Raw genomic sequence first — 17407 nt, 5'->3', positions numbered from 1 at the left:
GCACACCTTGGCAACAAGAAACACCTGTCAATCACATGTTCCAATATTTTGATAACTTGAAAAATGGGTAGGGTCAAACAAAAGGTGCCATGTTCTAACTTATTTTATTTATCTAGATGTAAATATCAGGAAATGAAAGTTGAAATTCTGATCTAATATATCATATTAATCTTTTGATATCAAAGTCAAATGTCTTCAGTGTATAGCAAAAACAAAATAACTGGTCTTGCTGTTCCAATACTTTTGGAGGAGAGTGTAAATTACTTGCTTATAGTTAGAAATGGCCTAGCTCACTTGCTTATTCTCTCGCTCTCTCTCCTAATTGGCTGCAGTCTCCCTTTTGCCACATTGTAGTCTGAGTGCTTTTGTGCCTAAAGTTGGGTCGCGATGACACTTGCTGTATTCATGCATACAAATTTCCAGCCAACTCGGATCTGACACCACTGACAAAGTGCTGACTGTGAGTTACTATTGCAGGATTGTCAGGGTGACTCAGGAACAACATAGAGTGAGCTTTTTTGTCCAGTGACTCAGTAATTATGGGTGTGTGTGTGTGTGTTTCCCCCCCCATTTTTGCAAAAGAACCCTACATACTACACCTTTAAAAAAGCAAAGAAAGTCTAATGTGTCAGACTTTACATCACTGAAACACATGCTGTGTTTTTTATGCACCTAATATGCAATACATAATAAGCCCTTATTTTATTCCCAATGTATTGTAATTTCAATTTCTGTTTGCTACATTATCATCATTTGCTACAATGATGTTTACATACATCATTACTTTTTTACTGTGGAATCTAAATAAATTTCTTAATCATGAACTCCCTTTGCTCTCTTAAAGGCATTCACTTTTAGCATGCCCATCAATGAGTGGAACTTCACAGAGATGGACCCAAATCTCAAATCAGTGAGTGACTTACTCTGAATTAGATCATCTTAAAGACATTATCCATCACCACTGAATGATATACAGTACTATCATCTTAATTATCTGGTCATACTGAATTCAGCTAGTTAGTTGGTACCATCTTGTCTATCTGTGTATTGTATGTGTAGGAGTTGTCCAACATCCTTGTCCCTGCTGCTATGTCTCAGTACATGTTCCAGTGCCAGGAGGGTGAAGTGTGCAATGCTAATGGCTGTGAGGAACAGTAAGATCCTGACAGTGCATCTGGCACAAGTTCCTCCTCCCAGAACATCAGGTATCACCTGCTATTCAATCCATTTTATTTTGGATAGCTTTAATTGTAGCTGCCAGCATTGTCTGGATATGCTGCAACACTGAGCTAAAATAAGCTGCTCTGGTTTGGGGAAGGGAGGATCTGCTAAATGTAAAGCATTTAAATCTAGTGTGTAAAATAACCATAGTGACATGATGGGGCTGAATTTACTGGAGTAAATAAAGTATTTTTCATGGTATTCCCAGTAGCTGGTAGAATTCAAGATGCCTATTTTGTGCAGTTCTAATTCCTTACATTCCAGGCTGCCAGGGCAGTTTCCTTCTGGAGTTTTTCTGACCAATTTTGTGGTATATCAACCCAAGCCAATGGCTGGATTATTCCACAGTGTACTACTTTCATAATTGTTTTGCAAATTCTTTTAGGAATAATGGCAGATGCAGATGACTGGTGGCGTCGATAGTAGTACAATAGGTTGAAGCATTGTGGGCAAATCCAAATAGAAAATAACTAACTCTCTCTCTCTCTCTCTCTCTCTCTCTCTCCTCTCTCTCGATTGTGGGGAAAGTATACACTTTTATTTTTGGTTTATTATATTTCAAGTGCATATATCCACTTCAATTTTACACACAAAATATATTTAGACTTTGTATGAAAACATATGCATTGATAAGTATACACTGAGATACATTTCATGATTATCACACCTATATGAGCTGTTTGCACATCCCATTCCAAAACCATGGGCATTCATATGGAGTTGGCCCTGATTTACTGCTATAACTCATGTGGGAAAGCTTTCCGCAAGATTTTGGTGTGTGTCTGTGGGAATGTTTGCCCATTCAGTCAAAAGAGCATTCGTAACGTCAGGCATTGATTGGACAAGAATCAATGTTCCAGTTGATCCCACAGGTGTTCATTGGGGTTGAGGTCACTTTCACCAAACTGTTGCCCCAAATTGGAAGCATACTAAAATGTATAAAATGCCTTTGTATGCTGTAGTATTAGCATTACCCTTCCCTGGATCTAAGGGTCCCATACCCTTAAAACCACCAAACATTACTGTTGGCACTATGCATTCTGGTAGGTCCATCAGACAGCCAGATAGTGAAGCATGATTCATCACTCCAGAGAACATGTTTCCACTGAGTCCAGTGCTGGTGTGCTATACACCATTCCTAGCTTCCATTTCACAATAATAGCAGTCATAGTTGACAGGTGCAGATCTAGCAGAGCAGACATTTCACAAACTGACTTGAGGCAGAGATGGCATCCTATGACAGAGGCACATTTGAGGTAACTGAGCTCTTCAGTACAATCCATTCTACTGCCAATGTTTTTGCATAAATATTGCATGGCTATGTATTTGATTCTATGCACCTGTTAGAGATGGGTGTGGCTGAAACACCCGAACTCAATAATTAGGAGGGGTATCCACACACTTTTAGCCATATAGTGTATGCTTAAAAAAAAAAAAAAAAAAGATAGACAAAAAGGTATTTGGATACAAGAAAAATAACAACATTAGTAATTTGTCGCAAAGTCATTGCTGGCAATTACAGCTTTGAGACCTCTGTGGTAAGTATTAATTATTATTTTTTTCACTTTTGGCAAATTGTCTTCAAATGTCCAAGTTAATGAGAATCCCACTTATGCACTCACAATTTCATGATCCTACATAAATAAAGTCTCGGCTAGGCCATGCAAGCATCTTCACAGTGTCATTTTGGCTGTAAGTTCGAGGTCATTGTCTTGTTGAAAGGTCCATCTTCTCTCCAAATTCAGATTCTTGGCAAATGTGTTCTGATTTGACTACATGCTTGTGTGCAAATCTTAGATGCACATCTTTGTGCTTCTTTTTTAGCAGAGGAGTTTTAAGTGGGGTGTAGGAACGGAGATGATTGCGGTGCCGTTCATTGCTTATTGGTCTCTGTGTAACTGTTGTTTCTGCTGCTTTCAGGTCATCCTTCAAATCTTATCGAGTGACTACTGGCTTCTCTTGTACCTTCCTTATCATTAGTGAGAGAACATGTTGTGAAATCTTATATGGCGCACCTATCCGGGGATGATTAGTTGTGGTTTCAAAAACTTTTGACCTGCATTTTATTGAACCAGTTGTACTGACTGGATGTTTAAGATCTTTGCTATAGCTCTGTAGATTTTTCCATTTAAGTGCTGCGGTCCCATTAAGAAGCTCCTTAACCTTCACCATGATTGCTACTTCTTGTGTGAATGGCAACATTTATTTATAATGACACCCAGTACAATTTGCATGAGAACTTTTTTTGCAGCAGCAGTAGCAGCAGCATTTATATTTATTTTAATGTAACCTTTATATATATATATATATATATATATTATACAGAATACTGTCAGAAGACTTTTTCCCCTGTCAATTTATTTTTAAACTTTGTTTATGCTTATGAATACATACATTTTTGTTCATATTTCTAAGTATAAAGGGTGTGTACATTTGAACTGGATATATGTACTGAAAGTATATTAAATAACAAAAAAAGTGTCTGAATACATATTTCCCCTCACTGTAAAAAGCAATAATTCACCGGTGCATTTCTCAAGGATTAATTCCTTGGTGTTGAATGGCAAATTGCCCCACATACATTGATAACACAAAGCCAAAAGCAATCAGAAAATTTTTACCCTCATCTTGAAAATACATAATCAGTAGTGGATTGCAAAAGAACATGTGGAATCCATAGGCAAAGCTGTATTTTAGGGAGAAGTGAAATTCCATAATCCCAAATCCTTTCCTAAGTGTTGGGACCTATTTTTTGCTGAGGTAACCACATTTCTGCCAGTGAGGGTATATGCATTATTGTACAAGTATGTGAATGCACTTTACTATATGTTGGAGTTACTGCTTGTGGAGCTGGGTCCCCCCAAATAATTCTTAACTGTAAATATAAATGTATATATTTTTTGATTGAGCATACTATATTTGTATTTAATTATATATTTATAGAATTATAACAGTTAAATCTTTCTGTCTATATTAATGTGAGAGGTCTAGGGACCTTCATTGTGGACCTCACATTTGGGGAGAATGAGGGATGGAAGCATGCACTGCTATTTTTGCACAATTCTGTGTCTCTACTCAGTAGCAAACTATAGATCTGAAATTGATACAGAGGCATCATTGTCTATGATATACAGTATTCTCTATTTCAGTATTTATGGTACATGTCAATGTTAGTTTTGGAAACTAAAGTGATATAGCATACTCTACTTTAGCTTGAAGCTAATATTTAAAAAACAAAACAACTCAGTATACTATATTATGAAAATCTATTTATTTGCTGCCAATTTTGCAGATGAATGTGTCACTTTATTTTTGCCACTTTGTAAGTTATTAATCTTAAAGCTTCACGTGTAAAGAAAAGAGTATTTAAGATCTGATTTCATTTCCTATTTGTACAAAATTACAATTTTCTTAAACTCATTGTATTTAGTCGCCTAGTACACAAATCCAGTTGCTCAACTGCGAGAAGATGAATGCTTTGGAGTAGTCTCTCAACAACTTATTCTGTATGGGTTCATCTCCATACAGACTTAATAGGAGAAAGAAAGTCAAAGGAGTCAGAATAGCACAAGAAAAGTGCAATCCCACATGCTTATTAAAGGGACCATAATAATGACAGCTACAGTTATGACCATATGTGATACAATCACAATCTGGCAGAAACGTGTTTAGCTGCCAACTGGACACAAAAAAGTTATTATAGCAACCAACCAGTAAAACTAATCCCATCTCCACCGGGCTAAAGTGAAAATGTGTTTGCTACTGATCTGCTGAGAAAAAGAACTTTATCTTTCTGTGGAAGCCCTATTAATCAGAAAACACCCTAGATCTCTTACAATCTTTTTTTTTTTTTTTAAATAATTTATTAATAATATACATTTTTTTTTCCTGAAAAGTGCAATATGTAATAGTGATTTATATCATTCCCAAAGACACAATACATATGTAACCATTGGAATGTATGCACTGTAGTCCAGCTATACTATATACAAAAACCTTTGTGTGAACACTTGTTGAAAACATGCTGGCATAATAATAATTGCACTAAGATTGTTTACTGTATTAGAAATAGCAAGGATTGTTTTCATGTTTTATTACAGCTGTTCTACTGTAAGAGGCTTTTATAATTTGTTTTGGAGAGGAAATTTTTCTTTATTCTCTGAAGGTTTTTTCAAACATTTTCTTTCTATCAGCTGTTGATTTTTTCCCCCTTTCTTTTTCATTTGATGAATTGCACTTTAATTAATTGGTAAATGTATCCTAATGCAATGCAATGAAATGGTTAAAAAAAAACAAAAAAAAAAAACATGCTTACTGAATTTATATATGCACTTTTTCCAGATTCATTAATGGAAAGGCTGTCAAAAAAAATAAATAAAAAATCAATGCTGCTATACTTTCACACTGCACTTTTTCTGTCCATAATTACCATCAGCAAAGTGTGTTGTGTTTAAACATTTGAACCATGTACAAATAATACACGGAAACTAGAATACCTACAAAAAAGAAACATGTTTTCGGCTCAAAGTGTCATGGTATTCTTGAAATAAAACATTTCTGGCACAGTATCTTGTGAATGCATTATTTTGACACCACTCAAAAAGCTCAATAATTTTTAATCCAATGTAAAATGTCAATAAAATGTCAATAAATACAATCCAGAATGTCAATCAGACAGAATTGTCTGTGACAGAAAGCAGTGAGACTCGAACAGTAAATTGTCTGGGATATATAAAGGGATTTGTGTGGTTAGGAACAAGTGTTCATAACTTTATAAATGGGGCCATGAACAGGGATAATGGTCATCTCGGCCAGATTGCTTGAAAAACGTGACACAAGCTTCACATGGCAAACACCACCTTTTAAACATTCCTAGCCCTTTCTATTTATTTATTTCTTTTTGTCTGAGCATCATGAGTCATTCAGAGCTTCATAAATAAAGGCTGTTACTTTCTGCACATGTTGCATGCCATTTTTGATTAACATTGGTTAGCTTTGAGTAACTTTAATGCAGTGACGAATGTGGAGTTGGATTGATCTATGAATTCTAATCTGTTCAGGCTGAGATTGCATTTTAGTACCACATATGAATGTGGCCCAAATGCAGTGAGTTTTGCTGTTCACACTGTTATGGAAAAGGAAAAATGTGTGTCACATACAGTGCATCCGGAAAGTATTCACAGCGCTTCACTTTTTCCACATTTTACATGTTACAGCCTTATTCCAAAATGGATTAAATTCATTATTTTCCTCAAAATTCTACAAACAATACCCCATAATGACAACGTGAAAAGAAGTTTGTTTGAAATCCTTGCAAATTTATTTAAAAAAAAAAAAAAAAAAAAGCTCATGCACATAAGTATTCACAGCCTTTCTCAATACTTTTTGAAGTACCTTTGGGACCAATTACAGCCTCAAGTCTTTTTGAGTATGATGCTACAAGCTTGTACAAGAGTGACCATCTGGCTTTTGGTCACCTCCCTGACTAAGGCCCTTCTCCCCCAATCGTTCAGTTTGGCCGGACGACCAGCTCTAGGAAGAGTCCTGGTGGTTCCAAACATCTTCCATTTACGGATGATGGAGGCCACTGTGCTCATTGGGACCTTCAATGCTGCAGAAACGTTTCTGTACCCTTCCCCAGATCTGTGCCTCGATACCATCCTGTCTCGGAGGTCTACAGACAATTCCTTGGACTTCATGGCTTGGTTTGTGCTCTGACATGCATTGTTAACTGTGGGACCTTATATAGACAGGTGTGTGCCTTTCCTAATCATGTCCAATCAACTGAATTTACCACAGGTGGACTCCAATCGAGTTGTAGAAACAGGATGCAACTAAGCTCAATTTTGAATGTCATGGCAAAGGCTGTGAATACTTATGTTCATGTGCTTTTTTTTTTTTGCATTTGTTGTTTTTTATTTTTAATAAATTTGCAAAGATTGCAAACAAACTTCCTTTGTCATTATGGGGTATTGTTTGTAGAATTTTGAGGAAAATAATGAATTGAATCCATTTTGGAATAAGGCTGTAACACAACAAAATGTGGGAAAAGTGAAGCGGTGTGAATACTTTCCGGATGCACTGTATGAGGAAAATGAACAGATTTGACCCCATGTTTTGCCTGCAGTGTGAACATCACAAAGGCAAAGGAACACTTTCTGTAATGAAATTTTAGAGAAGAGGTGATTAACAGGAATGATGCTCCTCCTGTTCTAAAGATTTCTCACAGATTTCCAACGTCCAAACTAAAAAAAAAAAAAAAAAAAAAAGTCCAGACTAATATAGGACTTTAATGAAAGAAAAGCTTTGATTTGTTATTTTTGTTTGATCCGATTGCAGTGCATGTTTTTTCAGGTAAGAGTAGTATATTCTTTGCCTGAGGTATTGAAACTACCTGTATTTAACCCCAGACTTTATGACCAATTTTTCTTAGCTTCCCTCTAGATTTTATAAAGTGGCCAAAAAAAAAAATCAATAACTATATCCGGCCAATTTTTCCCCACATCCTTTCACCAAATACTAGAAGACTAAGGAAAATATATTATAACTTATTGTAACAAATGTGTTATGTAAAACTGCAGCACAAAATTTGTTTTGGCCATCATTCTGCTTCCTCAGGGTGCAATCATTTGTGCTCTAATCCTGTAAAGCTTTGCTAAATGTGTCTAAGTCACAGAACTGACAGTTTAAGCACATTCATTGCTGTATTATACCCCCAGCTAGAGAAATGATTAGGTCAATATCATTTAGCCAAAGGATGCTCAAAGAATCCTAGCATAAATACATCTCAATCTTATGCGGTTGGTGTGCATGTGCTCTATGCGAGAATCGATTACTGCCAAAATTAAAATATGCAAAGCAGTGCTAATGGTAACCCTTAAATCGAATTAATTTATAAGATGTTATATAATGCTTAATCAAATTCAGAATATACAGTGAAAAAGTATTTGTTTTTTCTTGTTTTTGTGACATACTAAATTGTTCCAGAAATGAAAATAAAATCTAAGATGAAACAAAGGTAACCAGAGTAAACACAAAATACAGTTTTCAAATGATAGTTATTTATTGAAGACTATTGAAAACATTATCCAATACCAACTGGGCCTGTCTGAAAATTTATTTGTCTCTGTCGTTACTAATTGAACTAAATCAAGTGCATTCATAATGGGGTTCAGCTGGACAAGACGCAACCAGGCCTGATTACTGCAAACCCTGTTCAATCAAATCAACACTTAAATAATAATAAATAGATGTGCGGCAAAAGGTTGTTGAATTTCACAAAATGGGAAGTGGCTGTAAGAAAATAGCACAAGCATTAAAAATGCCCATTTCCACCATCAGGGCAATAATTAATTAATTAAAAATGTTATGAATCAACCTGGAAGAGAATGTGTGTCTGTATTGTCTCAATGCACTGTGAAGAGGATGGTTCGAGTGGCCAAAAAATCTCCAAGGATCACAGCTGGAGAATTGCAGAAGTTAGTTGCGTCTTGGGGTCAGAAAGTCTCCAAAACTACAATCCAAAGTCACCGACATCACCACAAGTTGTTTAGAAGGGTTTCAAGAAAAAAGCCTCTACTCTCATCCAAAAACAAACTCAAGCATCTTCAGTTTGCCAGACAATACTGGAACTTCAAATGGGATCGGGTTCTATGGTCAGATGAAACTAAAATAGAGCTGTTTGGCAATAAACACCGGGGGTGGTAGCCATATGGAAACACACACAGAGAGGTAGCCATATGGAAAAGTACCTCATGCCCACGGTTAAATATGGTGGTGGCTCTTTAATGTTTTGGGGCTGTTTTTCTGCCAAAGGACCTGGACATTTTGTTAGGATACATGGCATCATGGACTCCATCAAATATCAACAGATATTAAATGAAAACCTGACTGCCTCTGCCAGAAAGCTTCAAATGGGCCGTGGTTGGATCTTCCAGCAGGACAATGATCTAAACATACATCAAAATCAACACAAAAATGGTTTACTGACCACAAAATCAATGTCCTGCCATGGCCATTCCAGTCCCCTGAATTCAAACCCATAGAAAACCTGTGGGGTGAACTGAAGAGCAGAGTCCACCAGCACGGACCTCGAAATGTGAAGGATCTGGAGAGATTCTGTATGGAGGAATGGTCTCAGATCCCTTGCCATGTATTCTCCAACCTCATCAGGCATTACAGGAGAAGACTCAGCTGTTATCTTAGCAAAGAGAGGTAGCACAAAGTATTGACTAAAAGGGTGCCAATAATTGTTGCACACCTATACTTAACAAAGATTTTTTTTTATAAACCTGCGTTATCCTTGCAATTGTTTGATATCCTTGAGAGCAGAGTATTTTTTGTGAATATTTTGAAAAGAACAAAATGTTAAACAATGAAGACAATTTTTCACAGCCTTCTTTGCTCATATTTACCAAGGGTGCCAATATTAGTGGAGGGCACTGTGAACACATAAACCAGATAAAAATGTGTTACAAAAACTTAAGCTATCTAACCAACTATCAACTTCCAAACAGCATGACTAATAGGTAAAGCAAATCAAATGCTTGATTTTGGTTTTAAAATGTCAATTCTTTCAAAGTGTTTTAGTATTTTTTTTCCCTCAAATAGCATTGTCTGCCATTTTGCAAATAGTAAATGAAATCACAGATTGCAATAATTTATGTGCTAGTTCTACTCCTGCACTCTACATTTATAGCTACTTGTTTCCTCATCCCTTCAGCAGGTCACCTAACAAACTCTACTTGAGCTAACAGTGTAATGGAATGGTCCTTAAGGTGGCATTGAGGATTCTCCCAAGGGGAGAATCCTTGGGAGCCGACAAAGGCATGTTAAAGAGTATAAAATCAGGGGACCAGTAATGATTCACACTTTTAGAAGTGTTAGATTTTTTGCAAGCCACATGTAGTAGGAAGAAAATATTAATAAATATACATTATTAAATAAAATATGAAGAGAACACAAACCCTAATTTTGAGTCACACATCAAAAAATCCAATGAATCGATCAATCTTACGATGGCAGTTTATTATAAAAAAAAAAAAAAGTAACAAAGTCAAAGTTTAAAAAAAAAAATCCTGAATCACATTTGAGCATTGTATACACGCTTTACTGAAAATAAAACATAGCTATTTAGGTAAATGAATATGTAATTTAACACTAAAATCTAAAATTACAATGCAGTTGGGAAGAAGACAAAACCTAAATGCACAAAAACATGCACATGAAAAATTACAAGAAATTTCAAAACAACAGTGGACTATAGCCAGTTCTCCTCTGGTTACACGTCAGAGAAAGTTGCCACTTTCTCCAGTCCATTTATTTTCTCTCAGGTTCTGACTGCACTCACAGAGACAGCCTTACGGACTGTGTGCCCCTCAGTTGTAGATGAAGTTAAATCTGTTTAGGAGGGAAAACAGTTGTAGGTATTAGCAATGTCCTGTCTGATCTGATTATGCATGCTCGTCATTTTCAGAGACTTTTGCCATTTTTTACCCAACAGCGTGGTACAACATGGTATGGTTTTAAGTGAGATTACAGAACTATTCATCTCTGTTGGAGTATTTAAGTTGGTTTCCAATCTCTTTTTACAATTGCATGTGTAAGTAAAGGGGTGATGACTACTAATGGCACAGAGTGGTCAACTAATGAAATACTTATTGGGTAACCATGTAATTCATTAATACAATATTAGTTGAAATTGGTGAATTGATTTTCTTTGACATTGACTTATTATACATTAAAATGTGTGTGATGCTACTACCTCATAGGGCTTCTACCTAGCACAAGACATAGCAAGTTTGGAGTAATGATGGTGAGTGACCCGAACCAATGTGGCACTATTTTAATCTTAATGGGAAACAGAATGCTGAGTGCAAAGTTAATACTATTATGAAAAGTGTGATGAGCATTTTGTTCTTTAAGAATTTGGTGTTCTTTAGGTGTTTGAGGAACCAGCTTATTTAATCACTAAGTCTTCCGGTAGACTGTGCTCTTGACTTTTCCTGAGTATAGAATGAGATTACAGTGTATTAGCTCTCATTACCAGATCTGCCAACCTTCACACATTTTGTGTAAGTTAAAATTTGAATAAGAAGGGGGGGGGGGGGGGGGGACACAAAATGGTGTGGAAAAAAAATTATATATATTAAATAGGCCAACAACAAAGTGTAAACAGGCATCTGGTGCATGTACTACAATGCCATTAGGTTGTACCATATATGTAGTGAGCATACATAGTGAATAGGAAGCCATTTGCAGTTCAGCCTAATCTGAGTCGCAGCAAAAAAAATCAAGATAAATATAAGGCTGGGCGATAAATCGATATTGATATCAGAAAAATAGCTCTATGATATCGATAAACTTTTTGTGCAATTTTTGATATTTAGCCTTTGTTCACAATAAATAGTACACACTTGCACACACAGTTTTTCATGATCCACAGAGCTGTTGCGTCCGCGGTGGACGCAAGTCTTTCGTGGACCTAATGACACTACAGCTGAAAGGTGACACATGTTCCAAAACCAGGACGAAGAGTTTTCGGAAACTTAGAAACGAGTAGCCGTGAGGAGAGTCAAATGGCTGCTGAAGACGATGAATTTGTATCAAAACGAGGCCTCTCAAATTCTGCGATATGGAAGTGGCTTCAGTTTCAAAAGCTGGATATAGAGCAGAACGACGTTTATTGTAGAATATGTAGGCGACATGTGCAAATGAAGACGGGAAACACAACAAACCTTTTCTACCACTTGAGAAGTTCTCATCCTATTGAGTATACAGGGAGCCAAAGTCTGAGGGCCAAGACTGCTAGCACTAGCATCTCAACTCTTAAACAAGCCTCTTCTGCTAGCCTGACAGTGAATCCCCTGCAGCAGTCGCTCGTAACCACCGTTTCAATGATTACTCCATATGAGAGGAGTTCAAAAAGAAACAAAGACATAAGCACAATTTCATATTTTATAGCGAAAGACATGCTTCCAGTTAGAACAATGGAAAAACCAGGGTTCAAAAGGCTAACGAAAGTGCTTGATCCCAGGTATGAAGTCACTGGATGAAAACATTTTTGGTTTCATTTTTGTTTTATACAATTTATTTATGTAGCACATAAAAATAAATACAACCATATGGCAGTATCAGTCTGCAACAGCCATAATGTGTATGTTGAACTTTTGCGTTATGCTTTTCTAAAAGCATTTTTGTCATTGCCTTGAGGCGTAAATGTTTTGGCCATGTTGGTTGTGGAACGTACCAACTTAAAAAATAAAAAAATTTACAAATGTTCAGAACCAGACCAAACCTGTTGTGATTTATGTAGGATTAAAATGAGTATTCTTCTTGAACTTCAAATTAAAGGGTAGCTTATCCTATAGAGTTTACTTGTAAACAAACAAACAAATTTTACATTAACATTAATTCTTGAGCATAACAAACATGTGGAATGTATTTCCTTCCACATTAATGGTATGAAATTAATATTTCCTAGATAAATATCACCAGACACACAGAAAGACAGACATTCCTGTGAGTAAAATAAATCAAAATGAATCCAAAACATTCGATTTTCTGACACAATTGTGACATTAGCGCCTCAAGTACAAGAAACTGACATTTGAAAAGTAAAAGAAACACTGGCAGGCAATCACTGCACTACTGTTGAAGGTGTCTGGCGTACTGTCTGGAAGAAAAACAATTCAGGCTTTTATTTCCAAAATAGCAGTTGTATGTCTGAGTAACAAATCTAGGTCAATTGTTTTTTGACCGCTCAGTGTGCTGCATTATTTCTAGCTTCACCCTTATGTACCTGGTCAGTTGTGTTGGTACTCCAGTTGGGTAACCAAATTCAATGTTAACCTAATGGAAAATAATGACAAAAATGGATTTGTTTTGGCACTGTCCAGTGGAAAAGTGCTATTTCATACAGCCAGTTTTGCTAGTACTAAATTGCAACTGTGCATGAAGCCAAAAGGAATTAAGCTAACAATCCCAAAAAATAGGCATGACTACATTCTTATTTAGAAGCTACATAACTGACAATAAATAAAGTGTTATGCAAGGTAAACATAGGTTAGGTTGGAGCAAATCCTACTAGGTGGAGTCCTTAGTCACTACAGAGCATTATAAATTTTTAAAAATCAGGCAACAACATATGCTCGTTGGAGTGGACTCTTGTAGATTGATAAGTATTACTAATTAGTACACATTATTTTCCAGTTATTTCTATTTGAGATCTACTTACTAAACTATAGAGCTCTGATATTCATACTGACAATGACATACTACAACACAGTCATTTGAACCTTTATGGGCTCTCACCTGCTGAGTAACTGAGGGAGGCTGGATATAATAGGCCCGTATCCAGGAGCATTGTCGTAAAGCTCGAACAAGGGGGCAGCCACCAACTTGTAGTTTTTTGGCACAGCAAACAATGCTGGAATACAACCGCAAGTTAAGCACAATGGTCACGTCTACATATACAGGGGAGTACAAAGAACAATATCCATGTTAGGTCTTACCTTTCTCTTGTAACTGGACCAAGAAAAGCTTCTTATGTTCCTTGGGCTTAGTGATGTGTGCTGGAATGTAGGGGTACTGAAGACGTCCAGCATAGGTGTAATTAATAACAAAGGATAGTCTTAATTCATGAGTGTTTATTTTGCATTAAATTAACTATATTACATTTCTATGTATTCCAGTATGGGACATACAGAAGACATGGGGGACAGATCACTAACCTGTGGTGGTTCAAAGTTGGGTCTCCACCAGTTTCCAATGCAGTCATCAATCACCCAGTCCTGCTTCACACCATCCTGACGACCCAAGATCTAACCAAAGCACAAGTCCTCATCAGTGAAGCTTCATAGCTAAATGGGACATGTCCTATGTATCGTTGTTGCAGCAATTGTTCTCAGACTGCACTGTGTTCTGCTATGCAGGTTTTAATGCAGGCAAACACCACATTCCTTTAAAGGACTTAAGAATGTGATTCTGTGTTGACTATTTGTGAGTTACCATTGATGTGTAATTTTATATGCATTAAGAGTACTCATTTAAAATGCAGAATATAAAATTAGAAAAAATAAGGTAAAAGAGATAGTGCTTCTAGTGTATCAATAGTGTATCAATAGTCCACTCAATATTTAGATGTTTTTTATGCCACATTTCTGCCTCCTTAAAATGTTTATCCATGCTATGTTATGTTATATTATATATATATATATATATATATATATATATATATATATATATATATATATATATATATATGGAACAGTCCTTAAGGCACTAACAGTTTACAGGCGGTAGGCAATTAAGGTCACAGTTACAATAACTTGGGACACTAAAGAGACCTTTCTACTGATTCTGAAAAACACCAGAAGAAAGATGTCTAGGGTTCCTGCTCACCTGCATGAACATGCCATAGGCCTGCTGCAGGGAGGCATGAGGACTGCAGATGAGGCCAAAGCAATAAACTGTAATGTCTGTAATGTAAGACGCCTGAGACAGTGCTACAGGGAGACAGGAAGGACAGCTGATCGTCTTTGCAGTGGAAAATTACCATGAGTCCCCCCCAGATGTGATCGATAACTTGCAAATGCCTTGGTGGAAGAGTGGAGTAACATCTCACAGCAAGAACTGACAAATCTGGTGCGGTCCATGAGGATGAGATGTACTGTAGCACTTAAAGCAGCTGGTGGCCACCAGATACTGGCTGTTACTTTTGAGATTGACAACCCCCACCCCTTTGTTCAGGGACTCATTATTCCATTTCTGTCCACCAAATGTCTGTGAAACTTGTTCAGTGTTTGTCTCAGTTGCTGAATGTTTATGTTAATACAAAATTTACAAGTTAAGAAATTTGCTGGAAATAAAAGCAGTTGAATGTGAGAGGACGTTTTTGTTGTTGAGTACATATGTATAGAATTTTTTAAGCGCTACAATAGTCAAAACAAAGTACACTGCTTACAGCCATTGTTTAAACAGAGTGGATAATAGACAATAAAGCATTCAAAAATAAAATGACTGATTCACAAGGCCACTTCAAAGACAATTCTATAGGCCTTGCCCCAGTGATGTAACATAATTTATCATATCCAATTTAACAAAAACAAAAGATCCAGAAAGAGAAAATAACATTTCCCTCTTTCTTTACATCAAATGTAGGCTCAAATGCATCAATACCATTACAAGATAAGATTGACATGAAGAGAAAACAAAAACAATACCTCCGTCATCAGCCGCTTTAAGCCCTCTACCTCATCCTCTCCTGGGTTTAACTCTCCACCAGGGCTGAAAGCACATGTGATTTTCACATAAATATATTAGATTAGAAATGTAGATGTACATGAAATGTATTTCAGTGTAATTAGAATTAAACCTTTAAATGCAATGATAGAACTTGTGAATGAGATGCATGTAAAAGATATATATTTATTTGAGGTCAGGGAAACTTGTAGACTTCAGAACTATATAAAGCAGATGTCCAAATTTGACCATGTGAAGGTTTTTCACAGATGGTCACACATATGATTTGTGTCTGTGTAGGATTACAGTATGGCTTGTGAATGTGATATTTAGTCAGAAATTCAATTCATTTTCTCAGTGCGTACATTTTGGGTAACACTCCACTCTCTGTCATTTTTAAAGACATCTCTTCTTCTATTCCTGTCCTGACCCCGAGGATGTGGACACCAGACCATCATACACATTTGTGCTTGTTGTACACAAATCGTATTCTAGATTTAGTTCCCCTTTGTTGTTACACTAACCTCCACTCTTCTGAGAAGGCACTCGGTTCATCCTCAAGGTGTTTAATGGGGTTGAGGTTGGGGGTTTCTGTGCAGGCCACTCTTGTTGTTCTACACCAACCTTGGCAAACCATGTCTCACTTTGTTCACAGGGACATTGTCATGCTGTAATATGTTTGGGCCCCTTACTTCCAGTGTATGGAAATTGTAATGATATAGCACACAAAGACATTCCTGACCAGTGGTCACCAACCCTCTTCCTCTTCAAAATCTAGCAAGCCTGTTTTAGTTGATCAAGAACCTCTTAAGGCAAAGCTTAGATCAGGGGTGGGCAATCTTATCCGGAAAGGGCCGGTGTGGGTGCAGGTTTTCATTACAACCAAGCAGAAGCCACACCTGATTCTATTGAAAGCCAAGATCAACTGATTAAACAGGTGGAATCAGGTGTGCCCCTTTCCGGATAATATTGCCCACCCCTGGCTTAGATGGTCAGGTGGGCAGCATTATGGCTGGAGCTAAACTCTTCGGGATGATAGATATCCTGGAACATGGTTGGTGACAACTGATCTAGGCAGTTATGTGCTTCAAAGCTTGTGGCAACAGTTTAGGAAAGTTCCACAAACTGGTATGATGGTCAGGTGTCCACATACTTTTGGCCATGTAGTGTGGATTAAATGGTATTCATTGGCCAAATTACTGCATACAATATGACAGGACACTAGGCAAGTCTGTGACTTACAGTTTGAAAAAGGTGGTTCCCAGCTGCAGCAGCAGGACATGAGGCAGTCTGTGCTCGTGTACAATCAGCACTCCCTCCACCGTGCGCCTCATCCCGATCTTCTCAAACTCCTCGCGCATGCGCTGAAACCTGGCGGCCACCGAACTGTCCTTCTCATACAGTGGCTCTTTTGTGCCAAAAGTGTAGTTGGTCAAAGGATATCTAGAGCAGAACACCGACACATTAAACATTACCACAGGCACTATCGGCTAAGTAGCCGTTCTGCTAATAGCTTAGCCTTCCTGCTGCCTTCACAGTGTTAGCTAACTAATCTTTAGACACTTCTCTATAGCAGCGTGCCCTTATAGCTAATGTACATTGTCATTTACTGCATAGGTGCAACTTTAATAAAAGTAGCATTTGTTTTGTTTTTTTGTAAAGCGACTCACAGGTTGATGGTCCTCTCCAGGGTTAAGGGTTTAGCCGGTGGGCTAATGTATTTGTTTCCGAACTGATTAACTCCGCGCGGCCAGCCGGTAGACGAGCGATTTGGAGGAACAACTGACATGCTTTCTTAAACAACTAAAGTGTGTACTTTAAAAATCGACGTTATCGTGCACTAACTGTTTTATTACTATTAAAATTAACAAAATGAATAGGGGTGCTCAACGAAACTGTTTGTATTAGGCACAAAACGGAAACACGGCACTTTGCCGTAAAACCA

General features: G+C 37.2%; 2 protein-coding genes across 4 annotated transcripts in view; one reads left to right on the top strand and one right to left on the bottom strand.

Moving 5' to 3' along the window:
* hsf4 (heat shock transcription factor 4) overlaps positions 1 to 14089 on the top strand; it is a 27157-nt gene extending 13068 nt beyond the window's left edge. The window contains exons 11-13 of the mRNA XM_047155100.2: positions 845 to 910; positions 1060 to 1205; positions 13914 to 14089. Of these exons, the coding sequence (XP_047011056.1) occupies positions 845 to 910; positions 1060 to 1158 (165 nt within the window). The 3' untranslated portion in view covers positions 1159 to 1205; positions 13914 to 14089. The remainder of the gene's footprint in view (positions 1 to 844; positions 911 to 1059; positions 1206 to 13913) is intronic.
* Positions 10228 to 17407, bottom strand: nudt21 (nudix hydrolase 21). 3 transcript variants are annotated; one of them, XM_017465100.3, is made up of 8 exons: positions 17133 to 17407; positions 16705 to 16905; positions 15444 to 15507; positions 13953 to 14042; positions 13734 to 13809; positions 13534 to 13648; positions 13022 to 13071; positions 10228 to 10620 (listed from the first exon to the last, which is right to left on the bottom strand). In XM_017465100.3, the coding sequence occupies exons 1-7, from the start codon at positions 17249 to 17251 to the stop codon at positions 13026 to 13028; spliced, it is 711 nt and encodes a 236-aa protein (XP_017320589.1). In that variant the 5' UTR covers positions 17252 to 17407; the 3' UTR covers positions 10228 to 10620; positions 13022 to 13025.

The sequence above is a fragment of the Ictalurus punctatus genome, chromosome 4 (assembly GCF_001660625.3).
Source record: "Ictalurus punctatus breed USDA103 chromosome 4, Coco_2.0, whole genome shotgun sequence".
NCBI lineage: Eukaryota > Metazoa > Chordata > Actinopteri > Siluriformes > Ictaluridae > Ictalurus > Ictalurus punctatus.
This window is presented reverse-complemented; position numbering and strand designations above follow the sequence as displayed.